Source organism: Chelonoidis abingdonii, chromosome 3, assembly GCF_003597395.2.
Source record: "Chelonoidis abingdonii isolate Lonesome George chromosome 3, CheloAbing_2.0, whole genome shotgun sequence".
Lineage (NCBI taxonomy): Eukaryota > Metazoa > Chordata > Testudines > Testudinidae > Chelonoidis > Chelonoidis abingdonii.
Window position 1 is genome coordinate 171969271 of NC_133771.1, and position 24043 is coordinate 171993313.

Here is a 24043-nt window from a genome sequence, read left to right on the forward strand (position 1 = left end):
TAGACATGGAGCTGTTGATTACTACCCGTTGAGCCCGACGATCTAGCCAGCTTTCTATTCACCTTATAGTCCAATCATCCAGCCCATACTTCTTAAACTTGCTGGCAAGAATACTGTGGGAGACCGTATCAAAAGCTTTATACCAATATACATTAGCAGAGGATCTGACTCAGAAACCTGAATCCCCCTTTACATTCTGTATGGTTTGAATAACTAGAACTACGAATATGCTTTGAAGTATCTCAGCTAACTTCTGTCTTGTTACTGGGGCTTGAAAGAATGTATGAAACTGTGTTTAAGCCTTCTAGGGTGCATCTACAATGGGTGCAGCTACACTAGTCTGTGCAACAGTGGAGGTCATAGTATAGACGGGGGCAGGCATTTTTACCAATATAACTTCTACCATAGCTAGCACTGGTGGGGGTTGCATAGGTGGAGAATAATGGTTTTGAATTTTTGCAGTGTAGATGCACCTATATTGCTTAGATTAAGACATGTTCCTTGTCTCAGTGGCCCTGTCTACATTAGGAAAACTGGGACCCAAAATTCACTACCAGGGCAGTTTCAGCAGTGGTAGCACCAGGGGAGATGGTAATGTACTCGGGGATTAAGTCTTTTTACTACTGTGCCATAGAACCCTGATGCAGTGGGTTTCTGATATGTTCACAGCATACACACAGAAATCAGATTAAAAACATAGGTTTCAGAGTAGCAGCTGTGTTAGTCTTTATCCGCAGAAAGAACAGGAGTATTTGTGGCACTTTAGAGACTAACAAATTTATTTGAGCATAAGCTTTCGTGGGCTAGAGCCCACTTCATCGGATGCATAGAATGGAACATATAGTAAGGAGATATATATACACATACAGAGAACATGAAAAGGTGGGAGTTGCCCTACCACTCTAAGAGGCTAATTAATTAAGATGAGCAATTATCAGCTGGAGAAAAAAAGCTTTTGTAGTGATAATGACAAGAAGGTGTGAGGCTACTTAACATGGGGAAATAGATTCAATGTGTGTAATGGCTCAGTCATTCCCAGTCTCTATTCAAGACTAAATTGATGGTATCTAGTTTGCATATTAATTCAAGTTCAGCAGTTTCTTGTTGGAGTCTGTTTTTGAAGCTGTTCTGTTGCAAGATTGCCACCTTTAAGTCTGTTATTGAGTGACCAGAGAGCTTGAAGTGTTCTCCTACTGGTTTTTTAATATTATGATTCCTGATGTCAGATTTGTGTCCATTTATTCTTTTGTGTATTCTTTTATTAAAAACATAAATACTCTTGTTGGAAGGTTGGAATGTAACACTATATTATCTTAGAATTCAGAATCACACACAAGAACCCCAAAACAGAGAGAGACAAAGCAGGCTGCTCCCTAAAATAGCACCACAGTTCAACCCATCTTACCCTAGACAGGATGTCTGACTGCTCGTAGGTCCAGATCGCACACTTTACTAAAGATCCCATCAGCCTGCATACAGAACCCCTCCCACTCTTAAAGCTTTTCTAGCTGGAATTAAAATATAGTCCTTACACCATTGTTCCATATAGAGAACTTGCAGAACCCCCAGAACCAGGAGGCAGCCAGGGAAAACCCACACAGAGCCCTTTGACTATGATATCTTTGCTTAAGCTTCCCTTAGCTGCTGCCTTTGGGATACTCCTCAAGAGGGATTTTCTAATGCAAAGAGTGTCATGTCATTTCTGAAAAAAAACTTTCCCTTGTTGTCTGAGGCCAGTGTACATCCTACTGGCGCTGCTGAGTTCTCTCTTCATCCATGGCTCCCCCTACTGAAAGTGTGGTGGACCCTTCTCCTTCCTCCCCTCCACACTGGAAATAATGGGAGAATGACTGGAACCTGTGTTTCTAGATAGAAATGCTAGGCTGCTAGTAAGGTTGCATTTGAAAGATGGTGAGTTTGGTGTTCTTAGCATCAACCCCTGCTGGTTAATCAGGAATAGAGCACAGTTCAGCTCCCCAGATCAAATTGACATGAGACTTGTCAAGATGGGGAAGGGAAGATAAATTGGTTGAATTAAGAAAGAAATATTATATCACTAATGGCCATATTTTTGGCTTTAACCTTTCTAGCAAAAGGCAAACAGCAAATACCATGATAAAGTCAAATACTGTGGCACAGTAAATGTTGATTGTCTAAGTCCTTGCAGTGTACAGGGAAACCTAAGGTTTTTGTGACAGTGACCTTTAAACATGGATCCCTAGCTGCCATGTATTTCAGAAATGGGAGAGATTATTTCAGCCTGGACCAAGCTGTCTGAACCTGCAGGGCCTGAATCTTTTCCCATGAGCTACATGAGAACTGAATAGGCCTGGAACACCTACTTTTGGATGGAGGTACTCCAAAACAAAGAATAAAAAAATATTGTCTAGTGTGGGAACAAGATCAGCAATTCTAAGCTGATCACTCTAATGATCACTATCACAGTGTTTGCTTAGTATTTCTCAGGAGCCTAAAGTATTGATTTTTTTTGTGCACCACTGAACACAATACTTAAATGTGTCTGTTTTTGTAGCTCAGAATTGATTCCTGAAAAAATTCACAAGGTCTGTGCGGATCAGAGTACTAAGTGGAAGCATACACTTCCTGTGCAGGAGATACTGACTAGGAAAAGTGCCTAAACAAAGAGGGTCAGATCTGCAGGACTACAGAAGTTTTAAAGCAATGGATGTTCCTAACATCATCATCACAGCAAAGCCAAAGTATCATGGCCTCCTGACCTTTTGGATACCGAAGTGGTCCCTTTGCAGGGTTTCATTGGTCATTTTTGCCTCAGTGGCAGAGAAACTCCTGGTTGTTTTAGCTACCAGATTGTTGCAGCTGGTCAACTTCAGTATAAACACCCTCAAGACACAAATATACTGACCCCAGAGGTCCTAGATCTTAAACGTCATAAATGTGGAAAAAGAGGCCTGGGGACCCACAGTGTAGCTGCCGCAATGGGTGCAATTGCAAGGGCTTGAAGAGTAGTTCTCAGTACCATAAAAAAGTCTTCTGCTATGACAAATAACTCCCCACTTTTTACCTCTCTCTTGCCTGTTCCTTCAAAACATCTTGGCAAATCTTGTCAACCTTGATGAATTCTCTGTGACAGGTTGCAACTCTCATGGTAAGGTGAGGATTCTTGATAGAAAGGTTTTATGCAAGGTGGAACATATCTCCTTGATGCAGGACAGTAGCTATCTCACTAATGTAAGCTTTGAACCTGGGAGTCCAAGCATAATTTGTTCAAATCAAATAAAATGTATTAGTGTTGCCAACATTCACATTGTTCAATATTAACCACATCATGTAATCTATTATCTAGCCCTCTCTTGTTTACTAGAATGTTTCTTGTTTCAAGGCAGCCATGAAAATTAGATGCTACTTTTAATACAAAGAACCCAGTCGGAACAGAAAGAATGTGATTACCAATATCACACAGTTTATGGCAGAGTAGCCTGCAAGCAAGGTCTGCAGGTCTTTAGGAGGAAAAGGAAAGTTGCCACCCGGAATGTATTTCAAAATAATTTTATTAAGGAATCAAACTCTAGCTCCATACAAACCTGGATTAGTCCCATGAAATCCCCCCAGTCCCTACCCCCTCACAGTGCTGCTGCCCCCACTCGTGTTCCTGCCCCCCAGCCCGTACCTCCCCCAGCGCTGCTGCCCCCACCTATGTTCCTGTCCCTACCTCCCCCCAGCCCCGCTGTCCCCCACCGTGTTCCTGGAACCCAGCTGGAGAAACAACCCCATCCACTGAGGTAGCAGCAATGTGGCCATGACCGTGGGACTGAGGGGCTGCCCCCTGGCTCTGGGGGAATGTGGGGATTCAGGGGGGCNGCTGCTGCTCCCCCCCCGTGTTCCTGCCCCCCCAGCCCCTACCTCCCCCAGTGCTGCTGCTCCCCACCCGTGTTCCTGCTTTGCCCCAGTCCGCCCCCTTTGAAACGCCCACACCGCGCCCCACCCGAGCAAGCGCCCAACACCGCTGTCCGGGAAGCGGGTGTCCCCCTGTTTACGGTCCCCCAGGGTAAGGCGGCGGCTCTCGCCCCGTGCATCCGAGGCGCGGCTTCTCCCCGCGAAGGCAGTTTCAGGAAGTGGGGCCGCGGAACCCGTGCTCACAGCTCCAGCGGCGCCGCCCGGGCGGGATTAGCAGGACACGCTGCGGTCAAGATGGCGGCCGCCATGGAGGTCCCACGTGGGGTCGGTGCCGCCGCCGACTCGGCAGAGGAGAGCGGTAAAGGGCTGATGGGTCCTGACCTCGGGAGGGGCTGGGGGCACCGGGTAGAGTCCTGGCCTTGGGAGCGGGGGGATGTAGTAAAACTAACTGCGGTTTCGTTACCGCCTGGTGAGAGCGCGGGCACCCCCCAGCCTGGCCAGGGGCTCTGTGCGGTGCGAGACATCCGCAGCCCAGGGGCTCTGCACGAGCATCTGCAATCCCCCCGCCCCCCAGTGTCTTCTCCACAAGCCACCTTTCGGTGTCCATATCTCTTCCCCTCTTTCGTTCCTCGCTGCTGCAGGCTGCTAATGTCCCCATTTCTATCTTCCAGGCTCCCCCCACACGCGCCATAGGTTTTTCATAAGCTCTCTTTGTCCTTCCCCACCCCCGACCCTCTTCTCTTTCTGCTCCTCAACCTTCCCGTGCTCTGATCCTCCCAGAGCCTCCGCTCCAGCCTGCCATGTTCCCGTTTTCCTCCCCGCTTCGCCCTGTGCCCAATCCCCGCTGCTTCCCCTAAAGATATCCCTGTTTTCGGCTCCCTGCTGCCTAGGAGAGCAGCACGAAAAGACAACAGTAGGATGCAAGGGGAGGCAGACAGTAACTGATCTACTGGGGTGGGGATGGGTGTGTGTGTTGTGCATCTCCTTGTGGAATAACAGTCACTTATCTTCCCTACGTGGCCCCCCAAGTGGTGTGCATGGGCTTAGCCTGTGGTGGAGAAGGCCTGTCATAGCCTGTATGTACCCAAGGCTCCGATACATCTGTTAGTCTATACCCTGCCACAGGACTCTTTGTTGTCATAGCTTGTATGTACCCAAGGCTCAGGGAAAGCCACATGTGGGAGTTTAGGACTTGGCTACATTTGCAAGTTAGAGCGCATTAAAGCAGCTCCGGGCACCCTGACTTCTGGCCCGTCCACAGGTCTACACTGGGGGGAAGGAATCGATCTAAGATATGCAACTTTAATTATGAGAATAACATAGTTGAAGTCGACGTATCTTAGTTTGAATTAAAATGACTTACTTCACGTCCTCGCAGCTCTGGATCGATGACCGTGGCTCCCCCGTCGACTTTGCTTCCATCTCTCGCAATGATGGAGTTCAGCAGTCCATGGGAGAGCGATCGGGGATTGATTTATCGCGTGTACACTGCACGCAATAAATAGATCCCCAATAGATCACTACCTGTCGATCCAGCAGGTAGTGTAGACATACCCTAAGGCTTGTTGAACCTTGGCTGAAACACCCCAGCGTCAGTGTGAATGAGGTATTGCATTACTGTGCTTTGTTCGGCCTCCAGAAGCGTCCCATAATCCCCTTAAGTCAAGTGGCCCCTCTTGTCATTGTTTTGGAATGCAGATATCCCCTTTCAGAGCTCCATTTCTGAGGTCCCACAAGCTTATCTGCTCCGGGGCAAAGGAAGCCATTAGTGTGGACTGTTGCTTGCTGTGTGTGTGAGGCGGGGTCTGAACTTGCAAGACAGCATGCTGACACACTCTCAGTGCCCCAAAAACCCACTCTCTGTCCCCCCACATACATACAACACAGCCTCTGCCACACTCCACCCCACCCCCCGCATTTGAAAAGCAGGTTGCAGACACTTGAATGATGGGATAGCTACCACAATGCACTGCTCTTTGTGGCCTTGCAAGTGTTGCTAATGTAGCCATGCCAGTGCACTTCCAGCTGAGAGTGTAAACACTGGGCAGCCTTTTCCCTGCTATGGTCTCTGAAGGCTGGTTTAACTCCCAGCACTTTAAATCTGCAAGTGTAGTGACTTCTTTTTATGTGAGAAATATGCCTTGTGGAGTTGCAGGAACCTTGGTTTTTTATATGGTTTTTGAGCATGATGTGGGATGGGGAGTGTAACATTTTTTTTTTTTTTTTTTGGCAGAGTCCACACTAAGTATAGTGCTTCAGTGTAGACACTCTCGATGCTGACAGGAGCAGTTCTCCACTACCCTGAGGTGGTAGCTAGGAAGAATTCTTTTGTCGATTTAGTGCTGTTTACACTAGAAAATTAAGTTGGCTTAACTACATTGCTTAGGGGTGTGAATTTTCCAAATCTCTGAGTGATATAGTTAGGTCAACTTAATTGTCTAGTGTAGATCAGGCGTAGCTAGGGTGCAAATAACATTTGAGATCCTGTCTACGCTAGAACTTACTTCAGTATAACTTATGTCACAGCCAGAGCAACGTGAGTTATACTAACCTAAGTGCCGGAGTAGACGGTGCTATGTGGGCAAGAGAGCTTCTCGCATTGATGAGCTTCCACACCTCATGGGAGGCAGAGTAATAAAGCCGATGGGAGAGCTCTCTCTGGTAGGCTTAGAGCATCTTCACCAGAAATGCTACAGTTGCGCCGCATGTAGTGCTTCTAGTGTACATGTAGCCTGAGATCCTCCATTTAGGCTTTGTGGTTGCCTCCTGCTTTCTTATATGGACTTTTGTGTGGTCCCTCCCTCATCTTCCCTCCGCCTAATGTGCCTGGCACTACAGTAGCTCTAGTCTTTGCTGATTCCTGGATGTGTAAAACCCCTTTGAGAGAACACTGTTGTTCTCTGCAGTACTTGATAGTGTATATAAACTGTGTACTGCTGTTTCTTTCCAGAAAGAAAAGTTTTATTTTTATTTATTTTCAATAAATATACATGAAACATCTCCACCTGCTGCAGGATCTTCAGAAATCCACTTGTGGCAGCACCGAATACAAATGCGCATAGAAGCAGCCAATATAGATTAACTCAACACCAGTTTGCTAATATGCCTTAGTGATGTACATTTAATCCTCTAGTGGTTATCTTCATCCCCTAACATGTTGTTGGCAGCATTCAGATACTAATTTACCTGATTCATTTTTCTATTAAAAATAAGGGCAAGGAAAAAAAGTTTTCTTCCAATGAAAAATTGTCTTCTGTTCAATCTGGGAAGAGGTAGTATGTCGCAAGATAAAGTGTCCTGTAAATGTCAAGGCATGTCAGAACCCTGCTCCAGGGTGGTCTTGTTTGTTTCAGACAGAGAGAGGTATTTTAAGAGAGGCAAAACTAGATCCTGAAAGAGTTTGATTCCTATTTAAAGTCTGTGCATGTGTGGTTACAGTATTACTACCATGGTTTTGAAATTATGCCAGGTTAGAGTTCTTGTAGTTCAAGATAGAGCCCTAAAAACCTCTCTCAACAGAATTAAATTGCTAAAACTAAGCATTCCACTTCAATTTAGTCTGAGCTACCTATGCTTTATCCTGCATTTTTAAGAGATGTTTCAAGATGCACACAATCAATATGTTTGGTTGAAAAAATTTGTTTAGTATGCAAAACTTGTCTGGTAAGTAGGACTAGCCTCTCTAGTTACTACTGTGGGCAATGAGAATGTCTCTAAATTATCCAAAGAAGAAAGTTCACTTGAACTTTCATGGTACCACGTGTGATTTTTAGCTCTACCATTCCCTTTGGCAATTTACAATTTCTGTAGTAAAGTCTTTGGTTATGCCTGTGCTATGGAGCCTGTGTTGGCATAGCCTGCTTGTGTAGATTTCTGTCAACGTAGGAACACCACCTCCCTGAAATTCATTAGCTGTGTTGATAGAAGCACTCATCCACTGGCATTGCTGCGTCTGCGCTGGGGATTTTGTTGGCATAGCTATGTTGGTCGGGGTGGTGGGTTTTTTCCCACATCTCTGAATGATACAGCTCTGCCTGTAAAACTTTTAAGTATAGACTAAAGGCTTTTTGGGCAGCGATCCATCCAGCAGGGGTCGATTTATCATGCCTAATATAGATGTGATAAATTGACTGCTGATTGCTCTAGCGTTGCCTCAGGTACTCCACTTCAACAAAAAGCGCAAGGGGAGCTGACAGGAAAGCGTTTGTTGTCGACACACCACAGTGAAGATGCCGCGGTAAGTAGATCTAAGTACATTGACTTCAGCTACGTTATTCATGTAGCTGAAGTTGCGTAACTTTGATCGATCCTGGCGCTCCCCTCCTCTCCCCCCCCATAGTGTAGACCAGCCCCAAGGCTGTAACTTTATGATTGGGAGCAAAGGAAAATGTCACTACATCAGCAGTTTCCAAACTTTATTGGTTCGTGTACAACCACCTTCAAAAATTGTTTTGAAGTGAATGATAGAACATCAAGCTCATCTACACGGCCCACAGCTTGGGAAACCCTGCACTAAGTCATAGCTCTTTACCATTCCAAATGCTGAGTCAGACCCTAGTTCAGTGGTGCTTTGTATGTGTCTCTTGCGGTGGAACTGGTATTTGTCTGAAGATAAAACTTTGTTCTCAAACTAATCTAAGCAATGTGTAGTGTTTGGAGTTGACTCCAGATAGCTGTAAATTAAATTACAAATTGGAAGCTGCAAGGGTAGATCCGTTGTTGTTTTTATTTTTTCCTGACTTCACAATCAGTTTGGCTCTGCTTTGATTTGGCTCTTCTAAAACTAGTGCTTTTTAAAGTCTATAGAGCACTGTTGCCAACCCTACAGACAAAAAATCCTGAGTTTTAAAAGTAATTCATTTTGGGTTCATTTTGTTTGTCTTCTGGATTCTGAGCCTTTAAGGTACACTTGTATGATGTTTTGAAGCTTTTCTTCAATACCAGGAAGGGCAGAAGATTTTTTGTAATCAAAGCTGAAATTCTCACATAATCACATGAATCCAGGAGCTAGGACTTTACATCAGATCTCACCAGATTTGTGATGAAGTTGGAAGAGTTGGCAACATGAAAGTGGTGTGTAGGACTCCTGAGTTTTGCTCATGACAGTGCTGCTGACTCACTCTGACCTGTGTTAAATAGGTTTACATCTGTCTCAATTTCCCCATCTGTAAGCTAGGAATAATACGAGCCTAGTTTAGCTAATGCTAATAAGGAGATCCTCAGACTAAAGGTCCTTTAGAAGGGCAAATTCAGAGCTATGCTATTGCTTGAAGATCTTGTTTACGTGAGAAAGTTGCACTGGTTTAATTAAAGGTGTGGTTTTAAAACCGATTTTGTTGAGCCAGTTCAAAAGGCTGTGTGAGCACTCTTAAACCAAAATAAATCTCAACACTGGGGTTTGCACTGATTGGACCACATTGGTTTAAATAACTCATAAATTAAACTGGTCCAACTGTGTGGTATAGATGAGGTCTAGAGTGGATTGCTGAATAATTGGCAAATTCTTTGTGTTAGTAGGCAATAGACGACAGCTGTGTGATTACCCATTCTCACATGTCCAGAAGCCTGCGGGTGACTCACGGAAGCAGGATGTGTGAAGACATCTTGGTAGTATAAGGACAGTGCAGCTTTTAGAAGTTATTAAATAAGATGGGATGATGGCAGAATATGTCTTCCATTTTATCATTGCGCTAACTCCAGGATCAGCACTCATGAAGTTCTCCTTCCTACTCTCATGATGGGTCATGTGGGGGATACAGCATCACGACATGGACACAGAACACTAATGGAATTTTGTGGCTTAAATAAATATACTTCTGAGAACACTGCAGTTTTATTCGATCCAAATGCTGACTGTTCACAATAGTGTTCATATAAGCATAACAGGGCCAGATCATGATACCCTTACTTGTGTTGCATAGTACCTTGCACCATGAGAAATTCCGTGGAAGACAGTGAGACTCCTCGTGGAGTAAGGTATCCAGTGTGTGCAATGGTACTGCAGTTTCGTCTGGGTTACTGAGGGGCAGCATGGTTTTGCTTAAATTAAGAGCCCGGGGCTCAAGTCTCTTAGGTTCTGTTCATGGCTCCATCTTGCTTTGCCGAGTGATCTTGGACAAAGGACTTAACTTACCAATTTGCTGGGCTAGTAAAATTCACTAACCATTTGGCCCTGTGCAAATAAGAAATTACCCCTCAGGAGTGGGATGGGCTGATTCTGACTCTGGGATGAAATAGTTCAGTTCTTCAAAATCTTTTTTCCCCCCTCCTTCACCTAGGTATTCTGTACAGTTAACTAAATATGTGTTATGGATTTGCTTTCTTGAAAAGTGCATGTACACAAATTCCATTTGCAAGCTCTGTGAGCCTCGGTTCTGACTGTTTTCTCCCTCAGGCATGACCCCTTTTATTGCTGTCCAAATGAAAGATTTTGAGAATCGTATAGTTGGGGACGTGGTGTGGTGGTGGGGATTGTAGGTTGGGGAAATGGAGGGTGAAAGAGGAGATGAGATTAGGGAAGGGAGGACGAAGGTGAAGGGAAAATGCATGCTGGGCACAGTTTTACGAATAGGCTTTTCTTTGGTTCTCCTTGCCGTAGCATCTGTCTGTAACGTGTGGAAGAAAAATTGTGGTGGGGGGGGCGGTATCTTCCATCTGGAAGACATCTGTTGGAGGTCTCATGAAGCCAGCAGTAAAATATCATTAGAGTTTTTTAAAATTATAGACAAAAGGTAGTGCACCCAACATGAAGTGACTCTATTTTGGATCTCACTGTAGGGAATAAATCACTGGACTGAAAGTTGGTGGTTACTTAGGGCCCAGTTATCATGTCCTGATTATATCCAATAAAGGGAAGCAGAAGACCATCTGAATGAACAACAAATATATTTGTTGCTTCAAAAAGGGTAGCTTTCCAAAGCTGAGGAAAATTATGAGTGAAATTGACTGAGAGGAAAAATTTAGACAGAAACATGTGAATGAAAATTGAACGTTCTTTAAGAAGCATTTTTATTATCAAGAAAGGGGACAACTTTGGCTAAAAGCTCATCTTGTGCTGCAATCAGAAATAAAAAAAGCTGTATATTTACAAATGGAAAAAAAAGGGAATATTGATAGCAGTCAATATTAATGAGAAGTTATGAAATGACAAAACTTGTCAGGGAAGCTAAAGACAGCAGGGGAAGATCCATGGCTGTCAGGGCTAAGGACAATACGGGTTTTAAAATATACTAGGAACAAAAGAAATCATAGTAATAGTAAAGACCCATTAATAGATGGAGATGATAAAATTATTAATGACGACAAGAAGGCAGAAGTGTTCAGTAAACATTTCAGTTTTTTATTTAGATAGAAGCAAGATGACATACTCCTATCCTAAGGACTTTCCATTTCATTAGTAACCTCTAACCAAGGATGACGTTAAACATGATCAACCTTTTTTTAAAATCAGCAAGCCTGGAGAACTTGTACCCAGGGGGACTGGGGGGATGTCTGGCCTGTTGGCATTACTATTTAGTAAATCTTGGAATACCAGGGAAATTCCAGAAGACGGAAGAGTGCTAATTTGTGCCTATATTCAAAAAGGGCAAGAAGGAAGACCTTGGTAATTATAGGCCAGTTAGCCTGACGTCAGTTCTAGGCAAAATAATGGAGGCGATGATTTGAGACTCGGGGGATAAGAATTATAGTATGGGAGTATAATTAATGCCAGGCAACATGATTTTATGGAAAATAGATCGTGTGAAACACACCTGATTTCATTGTTTGAGATGACACGTTTGGTTGATAAAGGTAATTGTGTAGATGTAATATACTCAGATTTTGTAAGGCGTTTGATTTAATACTGCATCGTATTCTGGTTAAAAAAAACCCAATGCTGTGCAGTATCAATAATGCACATGTTAAATGCATTGAGATCTGGCTAACTCAGATCTCAAAGAAGTCGATGATAGGGCATCTTCTTGAACTGGGGTGTTGTGATGCTTTGGGGTTCAACCCAGACTGGTAAGGGGTTGTGTCGCTGCGTGCCCTGCAACTCTGGGTACCTTAAATGCTGTTCTGCTGTGGCTCACAGCCCTACACCAAGAGCCAGCATACAAAGTGTGCAAGTCACACTGGGTATGTCTATGCAGCAAAGAAAACCTGCAGCTGGCCCGTGCCAGGCTCTGGGACCCTGCAAGGTAGGAGGGGTCCAGAGCTTGGGCGCAAGCCTAAGCCCGGAAGTCTACACAGCAATGAAACAGCCCCACAACCCAAGCCTTGTGAGCTCAAGTCAGCTGGCATGGGTCAGCCCTGGGTTTCTCTTTGCTGTATAGCCATATCCATGCTGGCTTTTACTGCCAGCCTCCTTTTTTTTCAGTGACTCCAACACTCTCCCAATCCCAAATTTCCCCCAAACTGTATGCTGTTTAGTGTCCAGCCCTATTCCTGCCCATTTAAAGACGTTATTAGGTTTGCTGTGTCCTTAAAGAGACACTACCCAGCGGCTTATCTTTACTGGGGTTAACAAATACTCTATTTTAATCAAATCAGCAAATTGGTTTATTGTAAAAGTCATGGGTTTAAATGATAACAGGTATAAGGAGTAAGGAGAGAGAAGATTAGTTTTAGAAGTGCATTTTTGTTTGTTTCTAAAGCTTAATTTCAGCAAATAATTTTTGCCTAAGCAGGTGCCTCACGTATCCTGAGATCCCAGAGTCTTCGACCCATTGGTTGAAGGACACAACATTCTGTGATTTCAGGAGCTCTGGCCTCTTTAGTCCCTCAAGAGATGAATGCCAAAATGGCTTTTTCCCCTTCTTGGATCTTTCCAGAGTTCACTGACCTTGCTTCAAGAGGCACAAATGCTTCATCGGAGCACAGTCGCCATTCCCTGCAAGATCGTTTATTAGTCATCTCTCCCTACTTGCTCTCCTGATGCGTCTGTTTACGTTGCATAAATATGCCTTTTTTTTGGTCTTTGGTCACAGCTTGCTTAATTTACATGAGACACACATTCCTTGGTGTGGAACAGGGGTGGCTTAGGCACTACTTACCAAGTACATTTTAAGAACATATTTGCAGCACATCTCTATAAAATCCTTTCTGGATTTTACTGTACATACATCATGCAAGAATATTAATGATCAGTGAGTTACTGGTTTTCCAGTGATATACTGAAAAGGTCATGTTATTTATTATGTGCCACAACAGCATCCCAGCTAATATTGGCATGCTATTAAAGTCCTAGGTGTTTCTAGTGGGGTTCTGCAGGGGCTAGTATTAGGCTTGATGCCATTTAAGAATTTCATCAATGATCTGAAAGTAAATATAAAATTTGTGGATGACACAAAGATTGGTAGATAGTGATCAGGAGAGGGAAGTCATACAGAATGATCTGGATCGCTTGTAAGCTGGTCCCATTGAAGTAATACAGCCAGTTGAAGGTCATAGATACAGCAACAGTGTTTCCAGGCCATATGTACAGAATGAGGGACTGTAGACTATAAAACAGTGACTCAGAAGGGGATTTAGGGGTAGTAGTGGACAAGCCACTGAACATGAGCTCCTAGTGCGATACTGTGGGGGAAGAAGGGTCAATGTGATCCTTAGGTGCATAGATATGAGTAGTGAGGAGAGGAGTGGGGAAATTGGTGAGACCAGTGCTGGGATAGTGTGTCCAGTTCTGGTGTCTACATTTATAGAGGATGTTGTAAAATTGGATAGGCTGCAGAAAAGATCCACAGAAATGACTCTAGGGCTGGAGAAAACACCTTATAGTGAGAGATTTAAAGAGCACAGTCTGTTCAGTTTTTCAGAAGGAATTTTGAGAAGTGTCTTAATTAGTGTGTAAGTAGGGCCCGGTATTTCCACATGAAGATAAAGAGTTCTTTAATCTAGCAGGGAAAGGCATAACAAGAACCAAGCACTGGCAGCTGAAGCCAGGCAAATTCAAATTGGAAAGAAGGCACAATTTTTAACCTTCAGGATGATTAACTACTGGAACAAGCTACCCAGGGAAGTGGCTTATTCTCAATAGCTTGATATCTTTTAATCAAGACTGGATGATTCTCTGCAAGTTGTGCTTTAACCAAACACAAGTTATCGGGCTCAGTACAGGGTTAAATGGATGAAATTCAATTGCCTGTGATATACAGGAGGTCAGACTAGATGATCTAATTGTTCTTTCTGGCCTTAAACTCTATAAATCTATGAAATAATGCCCCTGTACAATAGTGAAGTATTGTCTTAGTTGTACAGATGGAGAACTGAGGCACGGAGAGAGACCTTTACTCCTACTAGTTTGTGCCTTATTTCTCAAATAATCCCATTAACTTTATTGAGTTGCTGCCCAACATGAGTAAGGGTAACAAGTATCTGGCCCTAAGTGGCTTGCCCATGGTCACACAGAAAGTTTGTCAGGAATTAGTTCAAGACTTCCCGACCAGTTCATTAACCACAAAGCAGTCCTTTTTCTGAGGGGTCAAGCATGATATGAGAATTAGAGCCCTTGAAGCAGCTGTTACCAGAGTCAGTGCAAAAGGTGAAGGAGTGGGTTAGCTATGCAATGAAAGATCTCTCCTTGTTCCCAGGTCAAGCTTCAAATCTGATTGCATCTGGGGAGAACTGAAACCCATTAAGGGCAGCCCAAGTGGTAGCATTAGAGCTGCTGCCCCACACGATGCCCTCAAAGCAGGCTTCATCAGTTTGCTTGGGTGATTAAGGGATGTATGCGGGGGCAGGGGGGCAGCTGGGGAAAGGTCCTGCACTCACCTGCAGCGGGAAGCAGAGCACCACGGCTGGCGGAGTGGAGCTGGCTGAGGCTGGGCTGTTCCGCTTCCTGCCACCGGTGGGTGTGGGGAGGTTGGGGAAAGGATGTCCTCCGCACTCACCGATGGCAGGAAGCGGAGTGATGCGGCCCCAGCCTGCTCCACTCTGCCACCTCCCAGCCGCGCCGCTCTGCTTCCTGCCACCAGTGAGTGCGGGTAGGTTGGGGAAAGGACACCCCCTCTACTCACCTGTGGCTAGAAGTGAAGCGCTGCAGCTAGGAGCTGGTGGAGTGGAGCAGGCTGAGGCTGGGCTGCTATGCTTCTGCTGCTGCTGGTGAGTGTGGGGGAGATCCCTTCCCCCAAGCCCCCTCCCCTGAGCCATGGCTGGGGCTGGGGCGAGGGAAGCAGAGCGGGCTGCTCCCGGCCCCTGGCGAATCCCCTGGGCCACTCTGGGACTGCGGGGTCCCCAAAAGTGCCCTCCCACAGCTCCTGCCCCCCCAGACCCTGGCAGGGGAGCCCCTGACTGCCCCTGAAACCCTCTGCCCCTTATCGAACCCCTCGGTCCCGGCCTGGCCCAACACCCTTAACACGCTGCTCAGAGCAGTATGTCAGAGCTTTACAGCGTTGTATGCGAACCCACATTATAGCATGTCGCGTTATATCGGGGTAGAGGCGTAGGTGTTTCCCCGTATGTCTCATGGGAGACCTGAGCATCTCTTTGTGACATAGGAGCTCAGTGTTTTGGGAAAGTTTGAGCAAGTGTTTTGGATCCTAGAGCCACAAAACAGCCCTCTGCATACTTTCTATCTGCCTAGGAAATTGTGCTTTGAGGATCTTTTACTTTAATTTGACCGCGTACTAATCTGAATTAGCTTTGTGTATTTGTGGGTAAATGTCACACAACCGTTAAACTAATCTGCCTGGTTATATTTATTTAAACACTAGGTGTCAGTGTTGCGGTTTTAATATTTTACCAGAAAAGCTTTTTCTCAGAAATCTGCCGCTTTTAATCATCAAAATGTTCATTAATCCCATAATAAATTATTGTGGCTCTCTTCTCTTCGCTCCCACCTAACTTCTTAAATCATCACTCAGAGGAGCAAATGCTTACACAATGTACTTTGTAATAAATTCATTATAATGATGTATGCCCCATTGGACATCTTGAGGAATTAGTTGTAACAGGAAATGGTGCATGGTCCTGAACTCTTGTAACATTTCAGCTTGAGAGGAATTCTCTTAATGGTAGGGCATTCAGAAGCAGGGAATCTGACATCTTCCCTCTTTCTTCAGGTTCCGAGTGGAGTTCAGAGCTCCCAGAAGACAGTTTCTCTTCAGCGGGCGAAGCGATAGACGGTGACGGTGACGATGAGGATGAGGCGATGGCCCACGGCAACATGGATGAAAATGAAGCAGAATCCCAGGCTGGTCCAAGTGCGGGTTGGGCGGAGGCCATGGCCAAAGTGCTTAACAAAAAGATTCCCAAAAGTAAATCCACCATATTGGTTAAAAGTAAAGAGCTGGAGAAGGAAAGAGAGAGAGAAAATCAAGAGAAGCTAGAGAAAAAGAGGCAGGTGAGAAAGAGACAGTCTTTGATATCCCTGTGCAGTACTGCCACACCAGCACTTAGTGGGTGTTCCTGAGCTGGAGCACCCTGGTAGAGATGGGGAAGCTGCTGGTAGAGTGTTCTCCATGTGGACTCCTCAATTCAGAGCCATAACATAGGCATTTTTGCACCCAGAGTGAGCAAGCATATTTCCATCCCCTACTGTTTTTCCCCCCTTCATTTCTTCGCCCCATTTTTCCACCCCGGTAGCTATGTGCCCTGCTGACTGCCCCACTTACCCTGCCCTGGTTATGGCCCTGCCTCACCTTTGGGATGCGTTCACTCTTTGATCTGAAGTAGCCTGAATCTGCTGGCCTTCAGGACATGCTGAAGGCCTGTCTCTTTATCCATACAGGCTTTTGGATCACAATAAGGTCTAGTGTTTGGCAATGGGAGTATTGTGATTGGAGTTTGCTCTCATTTTGGATTAAGTATGTGTTGTTGCGGGGGTGAAAAGCATCTGCTGGTTCACTTTTCTTAAGACTATTTTTAATGTATGGTATAGGTGTGTTTTGAAGTGTTATGTTTTTTTTCCATTTATAAAGTTCCAATGTCTTAGTATCATAGAAGCTGACCCAAAAAAGTTGCCTTGGGCTAAATTCTGCTGTGGCTTAACTTCTGGGCGTAAATCAGAGTGGAGCTTGATTACCTGGTCTAGTGGATCATGCTTCCAGTTCAGTTTCTTGCCCAATGAGTATTTTTTTCTCATGTTATGCATATGGTCGTTTTAAACATCCCAGGTTGCATGCAGTTTTGAAATTGTCAGGTGAATAAAACAAAATTGTGTAGCTAATTAAGTAGATTAGCTGCTTTTCCTATGAAGAATTGTGATAAAAACAGAAAATTGATTTACCTTGGTATTAAGTACAGAATAGAAACACTTTAAATGCCTTGGCCTAACAATACTGTTTTAATGGGAAGACCCAGTCAGCAGTTTGGTTAGCTGGGACATACTGTGGTGGCTGCAGCCCACCTTCTGAATACAGAGCATTACAGTAAGGAATCTAATCAGTTACTGTTCTTGCTGAATACCTGGTTTTATCCAATAAATATGTGGGGTACCACAAATTAGTGGTGGGCTGTGAGGCTGTAAACTGATTTGTTCACCCCTGGATAAACTTGAAAACAGTCTGCCTTTTATTAATTCCATGCTGATGGAAGCTAGAATAGGGTAATTCCTTTGATCAAAGGCCAGAGCATGGTCATAAACTCATGAATTCATAGTAGTCTGCCTGGAACGATAAAGATAAGGACTCTGTAATTTCATGAAAGAGTTTTTGTATGATGCAGACTTAGTGTAAGATCCCTATGACTAGAACACTGTTAAATTGCTTAAAAAAAATGCTGCTAACTTGTCCCTGAAACAGAGGTGGGGAATACAACTTTCCACTATCATAGTGGAAATAAAAGCACTATTTACTGTGGCTGATGATGATGGCAGAAAATATGGTTGGGTAGGATTTTAAAACAGTGAGCTTCAAAAGAAAACTGAAATGTTTTATATCTCAGCTCTTTTTCAGTGAAAACAATGTTCTCCCTCTTTGGTCCAAATTCTTTCCTTTATAGCTTTCTTTTTGCTGTGTCATTGCTCATTACAAAATACAGTGCATTGTATGATAGTCTGTTCAGTGGAGAACATCAAGTAGTGTAGGCCCAAAATGTGACACACCTTTATTGGCAGGCCCTGAATATTTAACTTAAAGTTTTTGACTGCTGTGCTAGTTCTACACTGTATGATGAAGAATATGATTTTAGGGGGTAGAGGGAGAGGGAGAAGGATTCCTTTTTGAATAATTTTCTCCTAGTTGGCCACTCTCTTGCTGAAAAGGAATGGGCTAAGTTTCCTCCCAGGCTTCATTAATCCTTCTGGGTCACCCAGAAGATTTTCTGCAGAGGGAGTCTCAAGGGCTTTTTACCTCCTGTGGGGACAAGAGGCTGTTTGAGAATCTTGGCATCCTTGTGTGTGTGGCAAACTTACCCCAGGACCTGTTGTCCAGCCCCATAAAAGTAATATTTAGAAGTTCCCCTTACCCTCATCCAAACTGAGTCCAAATGGTTTATCATTTTTGTCGTCTTACAGAATATCCTATCAAAGTGTGTTACATTTTAAAATGCCTAATGTTTTTTCACATAACAATATTTATACCCCAGCTTGATAAAAAGCGGGAGTGGGAAATGATGTGCAGAGTGAAGCCAGATGTTGCCAAAGACAGAGAAACGGAAAGAAATTTTCAGAGAATTGCCACGAGGTAAGAAAGTGTTTTTGTCCTTTTCATTTTTTTAAACAGATATAAAAGCATGTGTGGGTAATCTGTTTCCAATCAAATTGAACTCTTAAGAAGTGACTAGTGGGAGCCAAGTGATTTATACCCAGGTTTGCTTTGTACAGTATTGAGTTCAACAAAAGATTTCAGAAGTCTTATAAGAACATAAGAATTTAGACAGAATATAACATAAGTGTTTGCCCAGCATGAGTGCTGTGCCTGAGCTCATCGTTTTGTTAATTCTGTACTTAAAAATTTATAGATCAATCACATCTACCACTTCCTTTTTTTTTTTTCCCCCCTCTACGAAGAGTTCACCAAATTCATTGTTCTTGTGATCAGATTACTGTTTCGTGTTACCCTAGTGCTGTACCACGTGTCTTTTGCATAACGCATTGCTGGTGTTCTCTCTATATTTACTTTTATTTTGCTGGGGTCACTCTGATGTTCCTTCCCCTTTCCATCTTAATAGGTGGGAGTGGCATGCGATAGATTTTGGGGGGGATGGAGCATTGTCCTGTGGTTGACTCCAGCATTTTGTACCATCCTTCAGCAACTTGATGTGGCTGCTGAATAACCTGTTAAGAACGCTGGCTCTAGTTCAGTTATGCATGTGAGTAGCCCCATTGATTTCTCTGGGACTATTTATGTGCTTAAGTACCTTGCTGAATTGGGTCCTATAGCGGTAGATGTCTATCTGGTTCATAGCAGCAGGCGTGAAGAAAGAGTTGAATGCTGGAAGTCTGAGGTCCATTATGATTACTTACTCTTTAGCTGTGCGAGAGCCTTAAGTCACTGTTTTTGAGTACGTTAGCTAATGTTCTTTTTAGCATTTGCACCAGCACAATGTTTTTTGCTATGTGTTTCTGTAATGACAACCTGATGCAAAATGTAATATTTTCTTTCTCTTTAACCGTAGGGGTGTTGTGCAATTATTTAACGCTGTCCGGAAACACCAAAAGAACGTTGATAAGAAAGTGAAAGAAGCAGGGAATTCCAATAGGAAGCGTGCTAAACTGATGTCATCTGTTACAAAGAAAGACTTCATCAATATGCTCAGAGGGAGTGAAGGAGCTAAAAGAGAACAAAGTACTTCTGGGAAGACCCTGAAAAGCAAACAGGTAGGCATGGTCTTGCTGAATTTACACAAGGGGTTCTCTTAGCGTAGTTGTTTGTTCTGGTTTTATTTGATGGTACGTAAATACTTCTGCCCTTTAGCACAGTGGTTCTCAGAGTCTGATTTTTGTGTGTGGACTACTTAGGCAGAAAGTGAGCCTTGCTAGACCCATGTCCTCTCCATCCTAATCTTTAGTCCATTCTGTGAAGCTCAGGGTAGACTTTTTGGTAATCCATTGATCACAGTGAGTACATTTTGCTTTAGTGATATGTAAAAATTGAACTCATACCTGGTATATAATCAGAGACCGTAATAGAAACTATAGGACTTGAATGACTTGTAACTTGATGTGAAGTCTCAAATACAGGGTAAATGGCAGGGACTTTCGTGTGATAACATGTGGCACTGACCTGTTCAACTTATGCATTCACACAGGTAGTCTCTTTGTGCTCTCTTTCTCTCAAGTAATTATCGAACCTGAAATTGAAAGATTTTGACACAGGTGTGAGGGTGATATATTACTATATTGGCGGGCAATAATAAAGGTATTTAGAGACTTTAATAAAGATCAGATGTGGGGGGTTTTGTTCACTTAATTGTGTGCACGCTAGCCAGGTTACAAAGTTGGTTAGGACATTATGCGTTTCTCTTTCCAAGAGTTATCAAACAAAATCACATGGTCATTACAAACAGATACTGGAGTGACACAGATTTTTTGGATCTGCCAACCCTTGGACCAATCCTGTGAACCCTTCAGGTATCTAGGGTTTAATAACAAGTTGCTCAGACTTTTCTCTTGCTCTCTGAAATTTCAGAAGCTGCCCCATTTTTAAGCATATTTGTGCTTGTGTTTGAACTTTATGCTTGGTAGTGGGTGGAATACTTCTCTTGGCTCAGATCCACACAAACTAACTAAGTGCTTTTGTGTGCCAGGAAGAAATACTTTAATCAGTTGGGAGACAACAGTTTGTCATATGTTTTTTGTTTGTGTGCATTTAGGCAGCATGTTGAAACACTCCATGGCATGAAGAGCACTTAAAAATTTCACTCAAGTGTAGTAAGAAAGTATTTTTAAAACTCTTTGGGTAAATAAAGCAAGTTAGTTTGGTGTTGACACTTGAATTTTCCTGATCTGTGTAGCTTGCTTGATTTCAAATGGCAAAAAAAAAAAAAAAGCTGGTGTAACAGCAATGCCCACTAGTGCTGCTGTGATTAAGGGTCTGACAGTATTTATAACTCTGTGGTCAGGGGAGATAATACATTACCTGCAAAAATATGGCAGGCTGAGATTGGGCCAATAGACGAGGAACTATTTTTATTTATTTTTTATGTCTATCAAATTGTGGAGCGGCAGTTTTCTTCTAGTGACAGGGTCACAAAATGTACGTTTCAGGTACTTCTTTGTGTCCTTATATATACTAGAATGACTGATTCTGGAGTAGTCACCATGGGCGTGTTCATTTTCTGGTGCTTTGGAAAATCATATATAACTCTTTGGATGCTGAATGGTGGTTTGTCTTTTTTCTAGCTTTAGATCTGATGTCGCCTTTTTCCCCATCTGAACAAATTTACAAAGTCCAGGACTTCCTGAGGTGGGGCATGAAATCTGGAGGTTGTGCAGCTTGCATTTGGGACCAGATTTGCCTTTTTATAACAGCAATATCGTCTCTGTAGATATCCCAGTTCTTCTCTTCCCATCATTTCCTTTTGTCACCACGGTCCTACAGCCAGGACTGAACAAAGTCTGGAACTTTGTTCAAGCTGCTCTTAAACAAGGCTAGTTTTCTCTTGCCAGCTTAGCTCTCTCATAGCTCACCAGTTATGGACACTCCCAGCTCGAACCTTGGTGAGAGAGACTGAGGCAGGTATCTAAACCTAGGTTTTCTCCTTAGTATGACACAAACATTCTGCTACTGAACAGGACTTGTATCTTTTCTCACATCATACCTTGCTGTTTGGAGTTTGTGGATCTTTTGGGGGATTTTGAGTTGTATATTGGAAAGAGCAGGAGATTTCTAGCTTGTGTGAAAGGTCTGTAGGCAGGTTTTGATAGCAAGCTGCTGTATGTTTCAGCATTGGAGCGTATGGTCTTTACTTTTTAAAAAATGTGAATGTGTTTATTTCAACAAACACTCTAAAAGATGCCAATCCCACACTATGGGCATTCTGCATCAAGTAGAATACATTTCATAACAATTAACCACCATGACCACACCACCCACGTAAAACAACCAGTCAGCAAGAAGAACATAGCAGAACAAAATCTTCCCATGAAAGTGAACCTTTCTTAAACTAATACTTTTGCTATGCAGATAGGCAGGCTACGCTCAGGAGTGTATCTGCTGTAAGTTGCAAATGCAGCGAACCATGCACTCACAAACTGCCATGTCTTGAGGGGATGCTAATTTTTCTCCTCCCCTCCAACATCCTGGTAGCTGCTCTTTGGAGAGGCAATAATGGGAACTTTCAGATACCATTAGTATTTGATTTTTGCTGTGATTTGTTTATTAACGTATCTGTGAATGGATATGCGTATGTTAACATTTTTGAGACACGTAGAATTCCACCTGCAGAATTGGGATTTATTTCAGTAGCATAGGCACCCTTCTAATAGGGTTTGCCGTGTTCCTTCTTTACCCTTGCAACTTGGTATCTTACTTAGAGGAGGCATTACTTGTACCCTTTGCTAGAACTGTATTTGTTGTATATGGTCTTGTATACTTGCTTTATATCCATGAGCCTAAAATCTTTTCAGTGTTTCTTTTTTCCCCAAGATAGCTACAAAAGGAGAATACATGGGCTTCTGTTAAATATTTGCTTATACAATTTAAAACTGTAGCCCTTTTGCAGGTTATATGTGCCCAGATGGGAGTAATTATGTTTCTGAATTGAAGCCAAGGGCTTTGCCTTTCATATCATTAACTGTTTATCAAGGTATTTTTTAATCCTGGCTGAGCCAGCTAGTTTGTGGAATATTTTTCCTTGTTTTTCCCAAGGTACTGTGCATAATACTTGTTTCTGGGCAAGATCCACCACATTATCTGAAAGCCTTTCTATGTGGGAGTAGAGTGTAGTCATTTAAAAGTACTCCAGTTTTTTGAGCATTTGTTTTACAATGAGATGTGTTTTGGTTTAAAGTCCTACTAGAACAGCTTTCTGTACAATGCATTGCTTCTCTTTCTCTTCTGCCCCCCTTCCTTCCCTCCTGACCCCACCAAAACAATAACATAATCTACGGTATCTACAATCTTTTTAAAAAAAATAAAAATAAATAGTGCCTGTGAAAAGTGCCATATTGCCAGCTCTGGGAACAGAAATCCTCCATGAATCCACAGAAGCGGTACAACATGGATAGTGGCAGTGCTGGGAAGCATGCACTGCTCTCCAGATATGCCTCAACCATAAATTGGAAGGACGGCCTCTAGGGTGGGAAAAGTAACTTGTCTTACATGTCCATTGAGTTCTTGACCTCTGAGATTGACCTCAAGGGAGTCAATTTAGGTAATGAACAAGTGTCTGTCATAAAACAACCTACAGGTCCTCTGAGCTGCAGATGCATGTCCAGAGGCACTCAGACCACAAATGTGATAATTTAGATTATTATGGGCCTGGCCCAGGTTAGATGTGATGATCGGGAGGTGATGGTAATGGGATACTGAATCAGCATTGTTCTTTCTTAGGAAAGTTTGTCTTGCTTTCCAAGGCCCTTTAGCTAAAATGTAAGAAACCTGCTTGGTCTACCAAAGACTTCTTAGTGCTTACGTTTTGAGGATACATTTCAGGATGTGGTCATCATGTGACGCTGTGCCTGCCCCATGAGGCATTGCAAACCCTTCCCAAAGCACCCTGCGGCCAGTAGCACAGTGAGATAGCTACCACAATGCACTGCTGTCTTTGTGGTGCAATGTGGGTGCTGTCCAGTGTCACAAGGAGCACAGTGATTTAATTCAAGCATTTTAATAAAAGTAGTATAACTTGTGGTGCAGAAACTTGCCAGTGTAGACATACCCTTAGAAAACCTGACCTATGAGGAAAGGTTTTAAAAAAACCTTAGTATGTTTAGTCTTGAGAAAAGAAGACTGTGGGGAGAGCTGATATGTCTTAAAATATGGTTAGAGGTGTTCTAAAGAGAATGATGATCAATTGTACTCCAGGTGGTCAATTGTATGTCCACTGAAGGTAGGGCAAGAAGTAATGGGCTTAGTCTGCGGCAAGGGAGATTTAGGTTAGTTGAAACATAAAGGTTAACAAGTAAACATTCTATAAATACATTAAAAGCAAGAGGAAGATCAAGGACTGGGTAGGCTGTTACTCAATGAGGGGGGAAAACAAAAGCGGAAAATGTGTATATGGCAGAAGTGCTAAATAACTTTTGTTTTAGTTTTCACCAAAAGATTTAATAGCAATTGGACATCTAACTTAATGAATGCTG

General features: G+C 43.2%; 1 protein-coding gene across 1 annotated transcript in view; it reads left to right on the forward strand.

The window, feature by feature from the left end:
- Positions 1 to 4154: 4154 nt before the first annotated feature.
- The window catches only part of RRP15 (ribosomal RNA processing 15 homolog), a 43174-nt gene continuing 23285 nt past the window's right edge, over positions 4155 to 24043 (forward strand). Inside the window, exons 1-4 of the mRNA XM_032786267.1 lie at positions 4155 to 4234; positions 15918 to 16198; positions 18382 to 18479; positions 19414 to 19615. Coding sequence (XP_032642158.1) covers positions 4171 to 4234; positions 15918 to 16198; positions 18382 to 18479; positions 19414 to 19615 — 645 coding nt within the window. The 5' untranslated portion in view covers positions 4155 to 4170. The remainder of the gene's footprint in view (positions 4235 to 15917; positions 16199 to 18381; positions 18480 to 19413; positions 19616 to 24043) is intronic.